The sequence below is a fragment of the Sinocyclocheilus anshuiensis genome, unplaced genomic scaffold (genome assembly GCF_001515605.1).
Source record: "Sinocyclocheilus anshuiensis isolate Anshui unplaced genomic scaffold, SAMN03320099.WGS_v1.1 scaffold124, whole genome shotgun sequence".
NCBI classification, from domain to species: Eukaryota; Metazoa; Chordata; class Actinopteri; order Cypriniformes; family Cyprinidae; genus Sinocyclocheilus; species Sinocyclocheilus anshuiensis.
Window position 1 is genome coordinate 352,367 of NW_015554082.1, and position 16,807 is coordinate 369,173.

Genomic DNA, 16,807 nt, shown 5'->3' on the forward strand with positions numbered 1-16,807 from the left:
TGTTAGCTGATTTTGGAGTGATCGGCTACCATAATTTTTCCAAAAAAAAAAAAGATTCAGCAAGAGTGCAATACATTATTCAAAAGTGACAGTAAAAACATTTATAATGTTAAAAAAAATAAATGCTGTTCTTTTAAACTTTCTATTTATCCAAGAATCCTAAAAATGTATGACAGTTTCCACAAAAATATTAAGCAGAACAACTGTTTCCACCATTAGTTAAAATAACACCAGATTGATATTAGAATAATTTCTGAAGGATCTAATAAATATTCTAATAATATTTCACAATATTACTATTTGCTGTATTTTACTGTATTACTATTTACTGTATTATCAAAGAAATGAAATAAATGGTCAATATAAGAGACGTCTTTCATAAACATTTTAAATGGATTGAGTATTTAGCAGATTAACAGATCATTTTAGTGTTTTGGTGGCATCTAACCTAAATGTAATCGCAAACATTTACACACACTGGCACACACACATACTGCACCTTCCATTGACTTCTATTGTTTTTTAATTAAGCTTATTATAATTAGTGCAGACTGACCCTAACCCCTTTGGCATTTTTAGATTTTAATTAAAACATCATTTGGCCATTTTATGAACCGTACTTGTGAAGACATCCTCATGAGTCAGTATATTTGTGTCTATATTTGAGAGGACATTTTGAGACCCTTGCAAATATAGCACACACAAGCACAGTTTAGCTAGCACAAATCCTTTGGCCCTGGTTGCCCCTTTGGCTTTTTTTGTAAACTGTCGGCGGTAAATCACTGAGCTGTTTATTTAGCAATAAACTGGCAGAATGAAGACCGAGGACATCTCAGAACAAACACTCATAAACTCACACACAGACAATGAACCGCCCATCACAGGCTGCACTTAGAGTCTTTTATTTATGGCCCTCTCTGTCAGGCCTTTCACTAACTCAGCCTCATTTGCTTTATACAATTCTGAATAAGACACTCTAATATGTTGCTTTTATCACTATTAATATTGCTAATGCTCTCTCCTCTGCATTATTATTCAGCTCTACCTTGTTTATCAAAATCTGAATTGCAATTTTCTTCCTGATGTTCAGTCTTTTATTCCCCAACTTTTAGTCATTTTAATTTCCTGTTTCATTAAGTCAAGCTGTGAATCTAAAATTATGTGAATTACTCTCTCCTCTCTGTCCTTTGTTACTATAGCGACGGCTGGGCGATGCTGCCAAGAAGGCCATTAGCAAGCTGACTACCAGGACAGTAAAAAGAGGGGACAAGGTGAGGTCTTTTGACGTCATTGCTTGTTTACTTTTCTCAGGCTCGACTCTATCCATGTCATGTTTGCCAGGCTATAGTAAGCAGCACTGTGTCCTATTATGGAACTGTTTGTGCAATTCTCCATTCATAATGCATCTCCGTGTTCCATGAAGGACTCACTGGACACGTACGCACTGCAGATAAATAAGTCTGTCACTATTCTTCTGAGTGCTTAATCACATTCTTTACGCACACAGCTTGGTTATTTACAGCTGTGTTCAACAACTGAAAAATACAAGTAGATAGAAACGCATTCACATTAAATCCAGTTTTCTCCCACCAGCCTTGCTGTCTAGCAGCAACCCATACATTACAGTCTACACAGAGTGCGAATTGCAATTTTTTTCCTGATGTTCAGTCTTTTATTCCCCAACTTTTAGTCATTTTAATTTCCTGTTTCATTAAGTCAAGCTGTGAATCTAAAATTATGTGAATTACTGTCTCCTCTCTGTCCTTTGTTACTATAGCGACGGCTGGGAGATGCTGCCAAGAAGGCCATTAGCAAGCTGACTACCAGGACAGTAAAAAGAGGGGACAAGGTGAGGTCTTTTGACGTCATTGCTTGTTTACTTTTCTCAGGCTCGACTCTATCCATGTCATGTTTGCCAGGCTATAGTAAGCAGCACTGTGTCCTATTATGGAACTGTTTGTGCAATTCTCCATTCATAATGCATCTCCGTGTTCCATGAAGGACTCACTGGACACGTACGCACTGCAGATAAATAAGTCTGTCACTATTCTTCTGAGTGCTTAATCACATTCTTTACGCACACAGCTTGGTTATTTACAGCTGTGTTCAACAACTGAAAAATACAAGTAGATAGAAACGCATTCACATTAAATCCAGTTTTCTCCCACCAGCCTTGCTGTCTAGCAGCAACCCATACATTACAGTCTACACAGAGTGCATGCGGTTTAAAAGCAGACGCCTAAAGAGCATAAACAAAACACGGCGCCTTTGGAAATTGCTGGATGGTGATACGTATCTGCTCACTATTATAACTTTAGAAAAAGCAAACTCAAAGCAGGTGAAACTGTCAAAATCCCTGTTTCTGTTTACAGCAAAACAAACAACACTGCACTACATGTACAAATGCATCATTGCTTGCATAATACTTTTTTATTAATATTTTTATTCAGCAAGGATTTCATCAATTATTCAAAAGTGACAGTAAAGACATTTATAATGTTGCAAAACATTTCTATTTCAAATAAATGCTATTTTAACTTTCTATCTAAGTATCATAAAAAATGTATGACAGTTTCCATAAAAATATTAAGCAGCACAACTGTTTTCAGCATTGATAGTAATAAGTGTTTATTGAGCACCAAATCAGCTTATATTATGGCTGCTGAAAATTCAGCTTCATTCAGGACTAAATTACTTTTTTAAATTTTTTTATATATATATTAAAAGAGCAAACTCAGAGCAGGTTAAAATGTTTAAATCCTTGTTTCCGTTTACAGCAAAAGAAACAATACTGCACCGCATGTACTGGTTTTAACAAAAAAAAAAGCACAGTGAATTCATCATTGCTTGCGTAGTATAATGCATAATATTTTTTAAAGAAATTAATATTTTATTAAGCAAGGATTTCATAAATTAATCAAAAGTGACAATAAAGACATTTATAATGTTACAAAACATTTCTGTTTCAAATAAATGCTGCTTTTTGAACTTTCTATTCATCCAAGTATCATAAAAATGTATGACAGATTCCATAAAAATATTAAGCAGCACAACTGTTTATAACATTGACTGTTTCTTGAGCACTAAATCAGCATATATTCTGGCTGCTGTAAATTCAGCTTTGCCATCACAGAACTAAATTACATTTTTAAAATATAATTTAAAAAAGTAAACTCAGAGCAGGTTAAACTGTTGAAATCAGTTTTTCTGTTTACAGCAAAACAAACAACACTGCACTACATGTACAAATGCATCATTGCTTGCATAATACTTTTTTATTAATATTTTTATTCAGCAAGGATTTCATCAATTATTCAAAAGTGACAGTAAAGACATTTATAATGTTGCAAAACATTTCTATTTCAAATAAATGCTATTTTAACTTTCTATCTAAGTATCATAAAAAATGTATGACAGTTTCCATAAAAATATTAAGCAGCACAACTGTTTTCAGCATTGATAGTAATAAGTGTTTATTGAGCACCAAATCAGCTTATATTATGGCTGCTGAAAATTCAGCTTCATTCAGGACTAAATTACTTTTTTAAATTTTTTTATATATATATTAAAAGAGCAAACTCAGAGCAGGTTAAAATGTTTAAATCCTTGTTTCCGTTTACAGCAAAAGAAACAATACTGCACCGCATGTACTGGTTTTAACAAAAAAAAAAGAGCACAGTGAATTCATCATTGCTTGCATAGTATAATGCATAATATTTTTTAAAGAAATTAATATTTTATTAAGCAAGGATTTCATAAATTAATCAAAAGTGACAATAAAGACATTTATAATGTTACAAAACATTTCTGTTTCAAATAAATGCTGCTTTTTGAACTTTCTATTCATCCAAGTATCATAAAAATGTATGACAGATTCCATAAAAATATTAAGCAGCACAACTGTTTATAACATTGACTGTTTCTTGAGCACTAAATCAGCATATATTCTGGCTGCTGTAAATTCAGCTTTTAACATTTTTAAAATATAATAAAAAAGCAAACTCAGATCAGGTTAACCTGTTGAAATCCATCTTTCTGTTTACAGCAAAACAAACAACACTGCACTGCTTTTTTTTGTCCTCTTTATAATAAAGTAACTAGGGATCTCAGGATTAAAAAAAAGAAATGCACAGTATATTTATGCATGTAGTGCATCATTGCTTGTATAATAATACAATGCATATTAAACCTTTGCTCAAGGTCTAATTTAATCAATAATTGGTGGTTAAATATTGGTGACAGACAGTTTAGGTTCATCTCTAAAAGTAATCTTGCTGAATGTACCACAAAGTCCAAAGAAAGACATTGACCTGTGTAAAGGTGAATGACTGTCAGGTGAGCGATGAGGTAAGAAGGGTCGTGAGACTTCACAGCTGTTCGGTTTTGAGAAGAGGTGGAGCCGTGCCACTCAGTGTGTTTCATAGCCTAGTCAAGGTCAGCTCACATCAGCCATGAATAAAACATCAGTGGCCTTGGAGAAGTGCTGCAAGAAATTGAAACCTTTTCATCTGAGAGGTCATGCTCAGTAGAGATTGAGTGAGAGAACATCTGTCTGTCTTCCGCTGCCTCTCTCTCTCGGTCTCTCTCCTTTTTCCTTTTCCTTTTCAAGTGATCGCCTACACTTTTTCGATCAGTTATGACGCATTTTCCAGCGTTGATGCATCCTTACAGCATCACTGCCTTGGCTGAAGCCTCTAAGCCTCTGAGTATCGGCCACATCCCTCTGCAGGGACCACAGTCGATGACTCTCACGCTGAGAGGGGCCCATTAGAAACCGAACACCACCCGCCACAACATGACCTTGACCATGCAGAGTAGACAGGACACTGCCAGGTGACGGAAATAGCATCTAGAGTAGAGAAGATGCTTCCAGGAAGAGCAGGGCAGTGTGATATAAAACCTAGGAGGATTTTTGTCACTTTCTAAATGGCTCCGTGCCCAGGGAGGTCTAGTTAGCTGCCTGAGTGATGCGTTGCCTGCTACTAGAGGTATATTTATGCTATCATAATATATAAATAATATTTGAAAGTGTTGTTGCTGCATAACGTTAAGTCTTATAGGAAATGTATGAAGTCCTATTAAATACTGGGTGAGAATGCCACTTAAGCAGTTATTGTAGCACTATAACTTGTTAATGGATTTAAAAAGTGAATTAATGATATGCTGATGTTCATTGTCAGTGTCATTTTAGTATTATTTACATACTGTTATAGTATGTATTAATAGTTTGAATTGAAAGTTTAGATTTTTTTACATTTTCTTTTTTATTTTAGTTTGTTTTAGTAATATTGTTATTTCTGTTGTCATTTATTTTTTTTATTCAGCTTTAATTTATTTCAGTTTTTGTTTGAATAATTTTAGTACTAAGACTTTATTTCAGTTAGTTGCGAATTTAAGATTTCTCCTTTTTGTTTAAGTTAAAGTTTTTCATCGAACGTTTTTATTTTATTTTATTTCAGCTTTATTTGAATTTCTGATTTTTGATAGCTTTAGTTAATGATAATACTGTTCATTGCAAAAATCAAATAAAATAATAAATAAGCTTATATCAACACATAAACATCACTGCACTAGCTGATCTTGTCATAACTGTCATAATTAGGCTTTTCTTAATTGATAATAAAGGCTTATAAAACACTGAAGCTTAGTATTATTTAAAAAATGTATATGAAGAAATGCAGATCACTAGTCACTCCTATAAGTAGGCAGTGTTTCCTCTGTGGTGTCAAGATTCGCTTCAGACTGCCCTCATAGGTCAGTCAAGTGACAGATGGACTGAAAGCAGAGCCAGAGAAATACAGCATCTGTATTGACACATTGTATCTACTAAATCTGCTGAACGATCGCTCTCTCCTGCTCAGTCACCCTGCAATAAGTAGATAGAGACACTGTTACCCAAGCAGCTTCCTATAGTTTTCTCTGAGAGTTGACATGAGTTTCTAGAACCACACTGATGGAATGTTTTCCACACTACTTTCTGTTTTTATTCTATTTATATTCCAGTATTTTTGGGATCCGTGTTAGGAAATTATTTGACACAAAATACAGTCTGAATGTTCAGAATGGCATGCTATCATACCTTATACTAGGAATGTAGTATGCCGTAAGTGTACTTTGCAGAGTATGCAAATTTACGGTGTGCATGGAATACCCAAATGACCTACTTCATTTGCCAAAATGACTTCATCCCATAATACTATGTGCTCGTTTTGATCTTTACTTTTTATTTAAGTGTTCCTAGAATTGTAAAACTGTGTCTAAATAAGTGTCACTAAAAAACATTTACACAATTAGAATATTACACATTTTCCTGCTTGCTTTATGGATAAAATAAGATTGAATTTTATTTTATTGCTCTCAGTCACAGGTGGCTGTGTATATGATATTTGATATGATAAAAATGTGCACTGTATCAGGGCTATTTATGCATTTTTGGTGTCACTATATTTAGGACACATGTATTCTCTTGTCACAGGAGCCACGTGTTTTAACATAATAACATACTAGCTGAAATATTAGCTTACTGCATAATGAACAGCTTACAGTGTATATTTTGCTGCCCTACTATTTGTTGAAGTAGTATGTAAACCACGTGCATTATGCAATGATATTGTTTAACTGTATTATTCAACACTATACTCATTATGCAGATCACATGTTTTTAGGTGACCTCATTTACATGCATTTTTAATTAAGTGAGTGACAGCTAGTTATCACCTCGTACATAAAAACAGTTATTGTGCATTTAAACCCTTGATGTATTGTTTGACTGGACTGTCAGAAGTTAAGAAAGAGATTATTATGTGCAGTGTGCTCTTATGTTAACAGCAGTCTGCATACAATACTGTGTACATGACATTACATACTTTGCTATTGTAACTGTACAGATTGCTATACCGTAGTTAGACCATTTTAATCTCATCTATTTAATAAAGAATTTCATATTAGTTTGACTTTATAATCAAATGTATGAGTGTGGTATCTGAACCTTAAATGGTGCACTTGAGAATAGCTGGGCAAGAGGAATACAAGGACGAGGCAGCGAGGAGGTCAAGAGATCAGATCAATATAGAGCGAAATGCAGGTACTCAAAGCACATTGCCAAGAGTTTCAAGAGAATTTCACACCTGCCTTATTCCCATTTCTCACAGATACGTGTCATAAGGCCAGCATACATATTTAATAATAATGGGCTTGTGATGCTTAAGTAGAAATAGTAGGGGAAGATTCAAGGTCCTAAAGAGAGTTAAATTAAGAGTGTTTCTGTATGTTATATTTCTGTATTGATATTGATTTATCTTAAACAGTTTTCCTTTTTTTTGTCCTTAGCTTGTCACATCCAACACGTGATAAGCAGCTGAACCTTACAATGGTCACTTGGTTTCTATTTCTGTGGAGTAGCATTGGTCAAAAATGCAGCTGCACGTAATTGTTTTAAAAAAAATACATAAATACAATTTAGCAACATTATCTTGCCTATTGATGTGTCTTGTCAGACAGCATTTTCACTTTATGTGTGGTCAGTGGTCATTTATTGCATTTTAGCTTAGCTTCTGTAAAAATGATCACTTGACAGTCCTGTTCTTGTTTGACTGGCAAATGATCCTAAAACTGCCCTGATGTACCCTGTATCTGTATCCTAATGAAACTTTCTAATGTTGAAAATTACATTTTTAGCTATATTTTGACTAATGAAAAGGCTATCTTTATTCTTCATCGTGTGTTCATGTTTTGCAGGAAACAGAGCCAGATTTTAATCATTGTGCAGTGTGCATTGAAGGTTATCAGCTCAACGATGTGGTCCGGATCCTACCCTGCAAGTAAGTTTGTGTGTCTCTGTGTATTTACATATGCATTTAGTTTCGCTTTGTGAAACAAGGTCAATGAAATATCCACTATTTTCTGCAAAATATATGTATATGTATATATATATATACAGTATATATATATATATAAATGCTGGTTCACAATTTCTTAATTTTACTACTACTACTACTACTACTACTACTATTAATATACATTTTTAATTTTTTTAAATAGATTTTTAATCTCTTTTGTTGTTGTTGTATTGTAAGAGTAATAATAATAATAATTCAATTTATATTAAGGTTATCCTTAAAGGGTTAGTTCACCCAAAAATTAAAATTCTGTCATTAATTACTCACCCTCGTGTTGTTCCAAACCCAAGGTCCAGAAAAGTACCAAGATGATCAACAAAGTAGTCCGTGTGACATCAGTGGTTCAACTGTAATGTTACGAAGCTACGAGAATACGTTTTTTGCGCAAAAAAAAACAAAAATAACGACTTTATTCCACATTTTCATCTCTACTGCGTCACTTGTGGACGCGCGTTCACGACAGTCAGGGTCAGAGAGCCCTCAGATTTCATCAAAAATATCTTAATTTGTGTTCTGAAGATGAACGAAGGTCTTACGGGTTTGGAACAACACGAGGGTGAGTAATTAATGACAGAATTTTCATTTTTGGGTGAACTAACCCTTTGATGTTTTTATTCAGAATTTAAACAGAAACTGCTCGTTATGGTAGTAAATTATATATATATATTTTTTTCCATTTTAACATTTTGGCTTATGTTGTCTGCTGGCAAAATATTTTTGCATTATCCAGTGCAATTTGGTTTTCACCCCAGACTTTGAATAATGGTCAAATGACATTTGGAGAGAGAAAGGGAGATCAGGGGTCACTTGCTGTTGTGAGATGTGAGTGTGTTGAGGAAATATGGCACTGCTGTTGCTGTGAATCACTGCCCTGTCAAACCCGCTCTGCTTATTTTTAGCAGCTCAGCTTCCAGTGACCTCTAGGCAGCCAAAACACAAACACACACGCATTTGTACTTACAAACAGATACACACTATTCATGCACAGTATATTAAAGGGATGCGACATACAGTATGCACACACAAACACACTAACATGCCCTTTCCTACAGTTTCAGACACCATCTGCCGAGTATGACCCGGTCACACAGCTGGAAGTCTAGCTGTTAATTTTGTGGATCATCTTACACCAAACACGCATACTGTACATGTTCACATGCTATAAATGCTTATATAGATACACTGTGATCTGCTGCGTGCAGTAACTCACCAGTTTTTTAACGATTATTCCTTCCTCTTTTTGACATACATATCTTTGTTGCTAATGTTTTTAGGAATTTAGGTGCTTCCTTTTAAAGTAGATGAAAATTTTGTCATTTACTCACCATCATGTTGTTCCAGACCTGTATGACTTTCTGCTCTTTCATTTTATGAAATGTCTTGGACATTCTGCAAAATATCTCCTTTTGCGTTTGATGCTAGAAAGTCAGTCATACAGGTTTGGAATGAGTAAATGATTTAAAAAATGAAAAATAAATAAATACAAATTGGTGAGCTATCTCAAGTACAGTATCAGTCATCTCTCCATGATATCTACTAGCATTGATATTTTTCTCTTTTCATCCACACCCACTCACGCTCTATCCTTATTATCTCTTTCGCTCCCTCTTTCTGTCTCTACAACTGTACAGCAGCGATGAAGCACTAATCCAGAGCCAGGTTAATTGCATTGTTCTCTGCTTACGGCTGAATCACTGCTTCACTCCAGTCAGATCAAATAACACACTCGTGAGCTGCAGCCTGTGCTGCCTCAGACAGCTGCTGGCATCCAGCAACAAACCAGTCTGAAACTCTTAGACATCGTGAGAAACGGTTGGATGACCATCCAGGTCTTAAAGTACCAAGCATTGTAGACCCCATGAAATTCAACTTTTATTCCATAAATGTTGCATTTCATGCCATGTATATGGTAACACACTCCCAAAATGTGGCAAAATATATAAATGAGAGCCCATTGGCTATTAAAAATTTTGGACATTAAAAATATTGGCTGCTGTAATTTCCTGTTTGAAGACTTGATGTCAACACAGGAAAGAAAACAGACACTTATCTTTGATTTCATTATATTTATCATATTTACTGTTCAGCATTAGATATTCACAGCTAGTTTAGCTCTGAGGGATCTGCAAAAAGGTGTTCAATTAAAAGAAGGAAGCAAATTCCAAAAAAAAAAAAAGTTTAAATACATAATCCAAATGCATGACCTCCATAAGGACAGGCAGTGACGTTGAATGATTCATAACCGATTTCAATTCATCCCAAAGCTGTTCAATAGGGGTTTAAGGTTTAACTAGGCAAGTTCTTCCAAACTTTTTCTATGGAACTTGCTTTGTGCACCAGGTTTATTGTCATGCTGGGATAGAAAAGGCCCTACCCAATGTTACCATAGAGTTGTCATACAGTTATGTCATTCTATGCTGTAAAATTAAGATCTGTTTGGAGATTTGAACTGGAATAACTGGAATAGCTAAACCAATTTGTCGTAAAGAGGTGTCTACTTATTTTTTGATCATATAGTTTATTTCTTAAAAAAAAAAAAGTAGAAATATTCACGATATACATATAGTGCAAGATTTTAACAATCAAGATCACTGGATCATGAAGAGAAGCATTAATATTATGGGTTAATATTAGTTCTTCCTGCCAGTGTGCTATTGGTTAGATTATTACTACATTTTGATAAAAGTTTATAAAAAACAATTTTATTTTCATTGGAATAACATGTTTAGATTTTTTAAAGAAATGTATATTTATATTTATTCAATCAAATGGATCAAAAGACACAGTAAAGTAATTTGTAATGTTACAAAACATTTATTTCAAATATATGCTGTTCTTTTGAACTTTCTATTAATCACAGAATCCTTTAAAAAAGTGTCACGGTTTCCACAAAAAATATCAAGCAGCATTAAGCAACTGTTTTCTGCCTTGATAATAATAAGAAATATTTCTTGAGCACAAATCAGCATATTAGAATGATTTCTGATTGATCATGTGACATTGAAGAAGACACTGAAGAGTAAAGACCCTAAACTTTTTAGTGTGTGTGTGTGTGGAGATGGTTGTCATCTGTTCTTATCTTATGGTTATCTCTTCTTAAGGTGAGTATCTCTGCTCTCTTAAGCTTAAGCATCTCCAGCCGCAATCAATAACTTATAGCACAAGTAATGGCAGCACACTTGACCTAGCCATGGCCATTCAATTTACGTCCCTGTGCATTAGCTTCGCTTTAACTTTCTTAGGGGTGTGCCCTTCATTTAATGGATATGACTTACTGTTTTGTCATGGTGGACTGAAATTTGTATTTAAATATGCATGTGCTATGGTAATTGTAAAATAATACAGATCATAAAGAGTGGGTCCACACCACACACAGAGCTGGTCTGTCTTATTTTGGTGGTATGCATCTCTTTATGTATCCTTTGTGTTGTAAGCACCCTCATCATTAATTAATTTGACCCTTGTTTGCATGTTCTCCATCCAAGCAAATAAAGCTTTGTTGGAGTTTGTCTGCATGTTGCTTCAGTACAGGATCATTTCAGAAGCATACGTCCTTTTAGCACCCATAAATCACAGTGTCATTGGCACTTAGCATTATTTAACATCCTTAGATAACCCCTCTGAAATGTATTGCTGCAGCTGTATTCCACAAACTCTCTTGCCCAGTAGTTCTGTTCAGGTTGTATTCAAATCTTTCTCGAAACACTTCTTAGCTGAGGAACCTGCCTTTATTCCTTTGGGAACTTATAGCATACTCACTTGAGGGGTTTTAAAATGTGGTTTTGGGCCCCCTTTTGCTGTGTTTGAGGCTGCTGGGCTGAATGCAGTAGGGATGAGTGATATATTGAATATATTTGCATTGATTTTTAAGTTGTATTTTTTTTTTTAAAGCCTCTTAAGCTCACCCAGGCTGCATTGATTTGTTCAGAAGTATAGTACAAACAGTAATATTGTGAACTATTATTACAATTTAAAGTAGCTGTTTTATATTTTAATGTATTTCGATATGTAATTTATTCCTGTGATGACAAAGCTGAATTTTCAGCAGCCATTACTCATTAGACATTACATTCAGTGTCACATGATCCTTCAGAAATCACTCTAATATGATGATTTGATGCTCAAGAACCATTTCTTATTACCAATGTTGAAAACAGCTGTGCTGCTTAATATTATTGTGGAAACCATTATGCATATTTTAAGATTCTTTGATTAATAGAAACTTCAAATGGTTGTGTATTTGATGTATTTTTATTTGGGCGTTACATTTCCTAAAGACTCCGAAAACAAAAATAGTGTTAGACTTAGTTCGATGCACTTCTGTAACAGTCCGTTTTAATGAGTTGTTTCAAAACTTTGTGTGCATTTACTAAAATACATTAGGATTAATTTTTAAATATAAATTTGATGCAGTGATAAAGATTCTTCACAATCTTCAGAGCCTCAATGGCGACCTTGTCTCTAGCATGAGCCTCAATGGCTGTCTTGTGCCGAGAATCTCCCTCATGAAGAGGGTTTCCGCTATCGAGAGCCCAGGGTCTTTCCTGGAGTAAACACAGCTCAGATTGTGCGGCAGCCGGATATGAGGAGGAGGAGAAAGAGACTCAAAAGCTCTCTGTGAAAGCTCATGTTGCTCCTTTGAAGTCCACCAGCTTCTTGCTTTTAATCTTCCAATCTCACTCTCTCCTCTCTCTGGATGTAATATAAATGTGTAATGTGCTTTTACATGTAATGTCCTTCTTGCACCAGTGTTCTTAGAGCAGTTTCAAATATTTATCGAGGTATGGTGATATCAAAGGCTTGATGCTGCATCTCATGGTCTTACATCGTTATAATAGAAATAGAATGATTAGAAACATTTCATTAATATTTATGGTGTTGCAACCAAATGTATAACACTTTAAATGTACACAAAGTAAACGGATGATTATAACATGCATAAGTGCTTTATTTATGGCTATGAAAATGTTTTTCTTTCTCTTCAGGCACGTCTTCCATAAAATGTGTGTGGATCCGTGGCTAAATGAGCACTGCACCTGTCCGATGTGTAAACTCAACATCCTCAAAGCTCTGGGAATTATGGTGAGCTCACACACATACACGCACGCACGCACGCACGCACGCACGCACGCACGTACGTACGTGTTGGGTTTCCATGTTTTATGGGGATGTAATAGAATTCATGGTTTTTATACTGTACACACTGCACGCAAAACTTTCTGCAGTTTTAGATTTTCAAAAAAAGATTGTTCTGTATGATTTATAACCTTATAGGGATCAAAACATTTTCCCACAAGGTCAAAATTTACTGGTCCCCATAATGTAGGGAATACCAGGACCACACACACACACACGTTTAAATATTAATGATTTATTATTTAAATAATTAATAGTAATTATATTAAGATAATTCTAATTACTATAGACCTATCTAAACAACCATCCCTGTAAAAGAAAACCTGCATTTTTAGAAAATGATTCACTTTGTATAATATTTTTGTTTTATTTTATTTTATTATTTTTATTATCATTATTATTATTATTATTTTTGCAGACGTCCCTGAAGAGATGTTTTGTCACATTTACTGTATAGCTATATTCTGGGAACAATTTTCCCCAAAGTACAGCTATGTGAACACACACTGACTTAAATTTATTACAAAAACAACCGACACATAGATCTCGGAGGGCAGCAGGTTGTGACATTCCAATGGCTCTTATTTGATTTGTTGTTGTTATGATTTTATAATGATTTATGTTCTTGAAAATAACATCAATCCCTGCTGTTTAAATGGGATGGATTGCCTGAATTATTACAGATCTGAGAAGGGCAAGGCTCGATCTGTTTCTTTGTCACTAAAGAAAAGCAATTAAAGATTGATAGCCAAAAAGTAGTAATGGATGGACATAGCTGAAACATATGTATTAAATCCGCAGGGGCCTGATGGCAACGATCACAGAGAGGGTCAATACCAGGCTTGATTTTTGCCAACCTCACTTTTGTCCAGTACATTCGGTGAATAAATTTTAATTGGATAAGACTATGACGTGCACAAATAGAGGAGGTATGAACAACGGGACAGGATCTGGTTCCAAGTCTCGTCATCAAATGTGAGGCAGAGATCCAACTCCCACTGTTGTTTAATAAAAGAGAGAGAGGAAGTGATGGAGGAATTCAGCCTGTATAGCGTGCGTTTTTAATATTTTAGTTGTAATAATGCACGTTTTTATAAAAAACAGTTCAAACACATTTTAACAAAGAAATTTCCTTTTGACTTAAGTGGGCCTATTTTATTTTATAAAATACAATTTTATAATATATTTTTTTATTTATTTTATTTTTATTTAAAATAATACTATTTTATCTTGTATTCATGTTTTTTTTCTTTTTTTTTTAAAAGAGTTAAGCAGTTTATTTTAATCTCTGTGTTACACATTTGTTTTTATGATACTTGCATTTTCTATTTGACATAATGGCTAATCCAGGTGATAGAATGCACTTTTTTTCTATCAGCCACTGCTGTTTTCCCCTTTTTATTTCTTATATCTCTCGTTGTGGTTGCTGTATGTAGTGATTGAAATGTACATTCCATGCCATGTGTTGTAAAATAATATTTGAAAATTAATATTGGCAAATTTTTAAATTTGATTGTTTTGCTACACAAACAAGCCACCTATAGTAACAACTTTAGACCTTCATCAAAAACAAAATATATGTACGTATATGGTGGCATCATATTCACCCTTCATATTCCATATTATATCTTTTCCTCTTGTCTTCTCTTGCATGTTAAAAAAGTTTAAGGTACACTTGGAAAGATTTCAGACAAAATGCATACCAACATATCAGAGGGTTTTATTTTATTTTATTTTATTTAACCTGTGACTCAGCTTTGCTCAAGTTGGCTTTTAATAACAGACACCCACTCGTTTGCTTTCTTTCTGAAGTCATTTTATTGTTTAGGTTGTGCCAGAATTTTTAATTAGGTTATGCAGAGCAGTAGCTCACATGTTGAGTGCAATGAAACTAAACTAAAGAACAGAAAACTGCATGCAAGTAAAATAAGTAAATGCTCGAGGAACTACATACCTTTGTTGCAGAAACAGATGTAAGGTAATTACACGTTTGTGGGATAATTTATTATTTACCAACCATTTGTCCTGATGCTATGTCTTTAAAATATTATGTTCAGCAATTTTAACCCCTCCTGTTGGTTTGCGTTTGTATTGCAGTGATTAATTATATTAAAGAACCCCAAGCAGGTGTATCTGCTTGAACAGCTCTGCAATTTATTTATGGTTTTAAAGAAGGGTTTTGGTTGTTTCTGAAATCGTAGTGGTCTCTGTTTAACAATTTCTTGTCTCTAAATTCTGTAAAAATTTTGCCTTTTTTATTGCTTTTAAAAAAACTCTATGTGGAATAATTATTGATGCATCTTCTAATGACATGGTCTTCCTAACAGATGCAAAACCCTCTCTGCTTTGTAAATGTATGGCTAAACCAGCACTAAGTGTCATGTGCTCTGAGTGTGCTACGTTCAGTTTCGCTCTCGTGTTTTATCTGTCTTGTTTGCGATCATCGCTTGCCTATGGTTTCCTCTACTGTTCCATGGATTAGAGAAGTATACCTCTTTTCTTCACGCCTCCACCTGTCGCCAGTTTCCTCTTCTCTTCGGCTCTCTGTCGAGATGATACCCAGGCCCCGCCCTCAACAGAAAATGACCCCTCCCCCTTTTACTCTGTTAACAGAAGAGTGGTTTATTGTTGCCAGCTTCGGCGTCCTCTCTGCTCTCACACTTTGCTACATGATCATCAGAGCCACTGCCAGCGCCCCCACCTATGAGTGAGTATAGATCAAGATATTCTTTTTCAAGATTTTCAGATTGTCACAGCATCACTAAATACGTTTAGTATCTACTGCACAGCATGATCTGTCACATTAGTGTGCTACTACATTAATGTACTACTTTTCTACAAGTAAATATAAAGTGTCAGTATTATGCAGCTGTAAGGGCTGTAGAATCTTTAAATTAGTTTGATCAAATTTTATTAAAAAGTTTATTTAGATTTTATATATAACAAACCAGTGTTACTTTAATATTATTAAGATACTGTTACAGTTTTAATTAGTATTTTTTATATTTCCATTTTAATTTTTATTTCTTAAAAATGTAGTGCCCACATCTAAAGGACATTTCTATGAGTTTTCTATTATTTCCACGTGCCTCACACCAGTGCTTGTTAAATGTTGTTTTTTCTTTATTTTTGTCTTTTGCAGACTGAAGTTGGAATGAAGATATTTGTGGCGTCCTCATTTCTAAAACAGAAATGCATCCTGAAAAATAAAGTTGCCAATTACACTTCAAATCCGTTTCAGACACATGCATTTGTAGTGTTATTAGAGTTAAAGGGGTCATATAATGCTGCTAAAAATAACATTATTTTGTGTATTTGGTGTAATGAAATGTGTTTATGCGGTTTAAGGTTCAAAAAACACATTATTTTCCACATACTGTACATTATTGTTTTCCTCTATGCCCCACCTTTCTGAAACGTGTTGATTTTTACAAAGCTCATCGGTCTGAAAAAGCGAGGTGTGCTGTGATTGGCCAGCTATCCAGTGCATTGTGATTGGCCGAATACCTCAAGCGTGTGACGGAAATGTTACGCCCCTTACCATATTGTGATGATGCCCTGTCCGGCCGGAGCGATAAGGCCAAACAAAGTAGTTTCACTTTCACAACGAAACACAGCATGACACACAGCGGCCTAGAGTGAGCAGAGGCCGGGGGATAACGTGTAGAATGGCCGGAGGGCTAGAGTGAGCAGAGGCGGCGGATTCGACGAATGAGCGTCCGGAGGGCTTGCGGCAACCACATGTGACGACCCCGGGCTGGACTCCGCTTTGT

The 16,807-nt window shown here is 34.9% G+C and overlaps 1 protein-coding gene across 1 annotated transcript in view; it reads left to right on the top strand.

Annotated features, from left to right (window-relative positions):
• The window catches only part of LOC107669054 (E3 ubiquitin-protein ligase RNF130-like), a 47,204-nt gene extending 30,840 nt beyond the window's left edge, over nucleotides 1-16,364 (top strand). The window contains exons 5-10 of the mRNA XM_016461152.1: nucleotides 1,200-1,271; nucleotides 7,738-7,820; nucleotides 12,884-13,000; nucleotides 13,959-13,963; nucleotides 15,411-15,741; nucleotides 16,177-16,364. Coding sequence (XP_016316638.1) covers nucleotides 1,200-1,271; nucleotides 7,738-7,820; nucleotides 12,884-13,000; nucleotides 13,959-13,963; nucleotides 15,411-15,741; nucleotides 16,177-16,192 — 624 coding nt within the window. The 3' untranslated portion in view covers nucleotides 16,193-16,364. The remainder of the gene's footprint in view (nucleotides 1-1,199; nucleotides 1,272-7,737; nucleotides 7,821-12,883; nucleotides 13,001-13,958; nucleotides 13,964-15,410; nucleotides 15,742-16,176) is intronic.
• The last annotated feature ends 443 nt before the right edge of the window (nucleotides 16,365-16,807 follow it).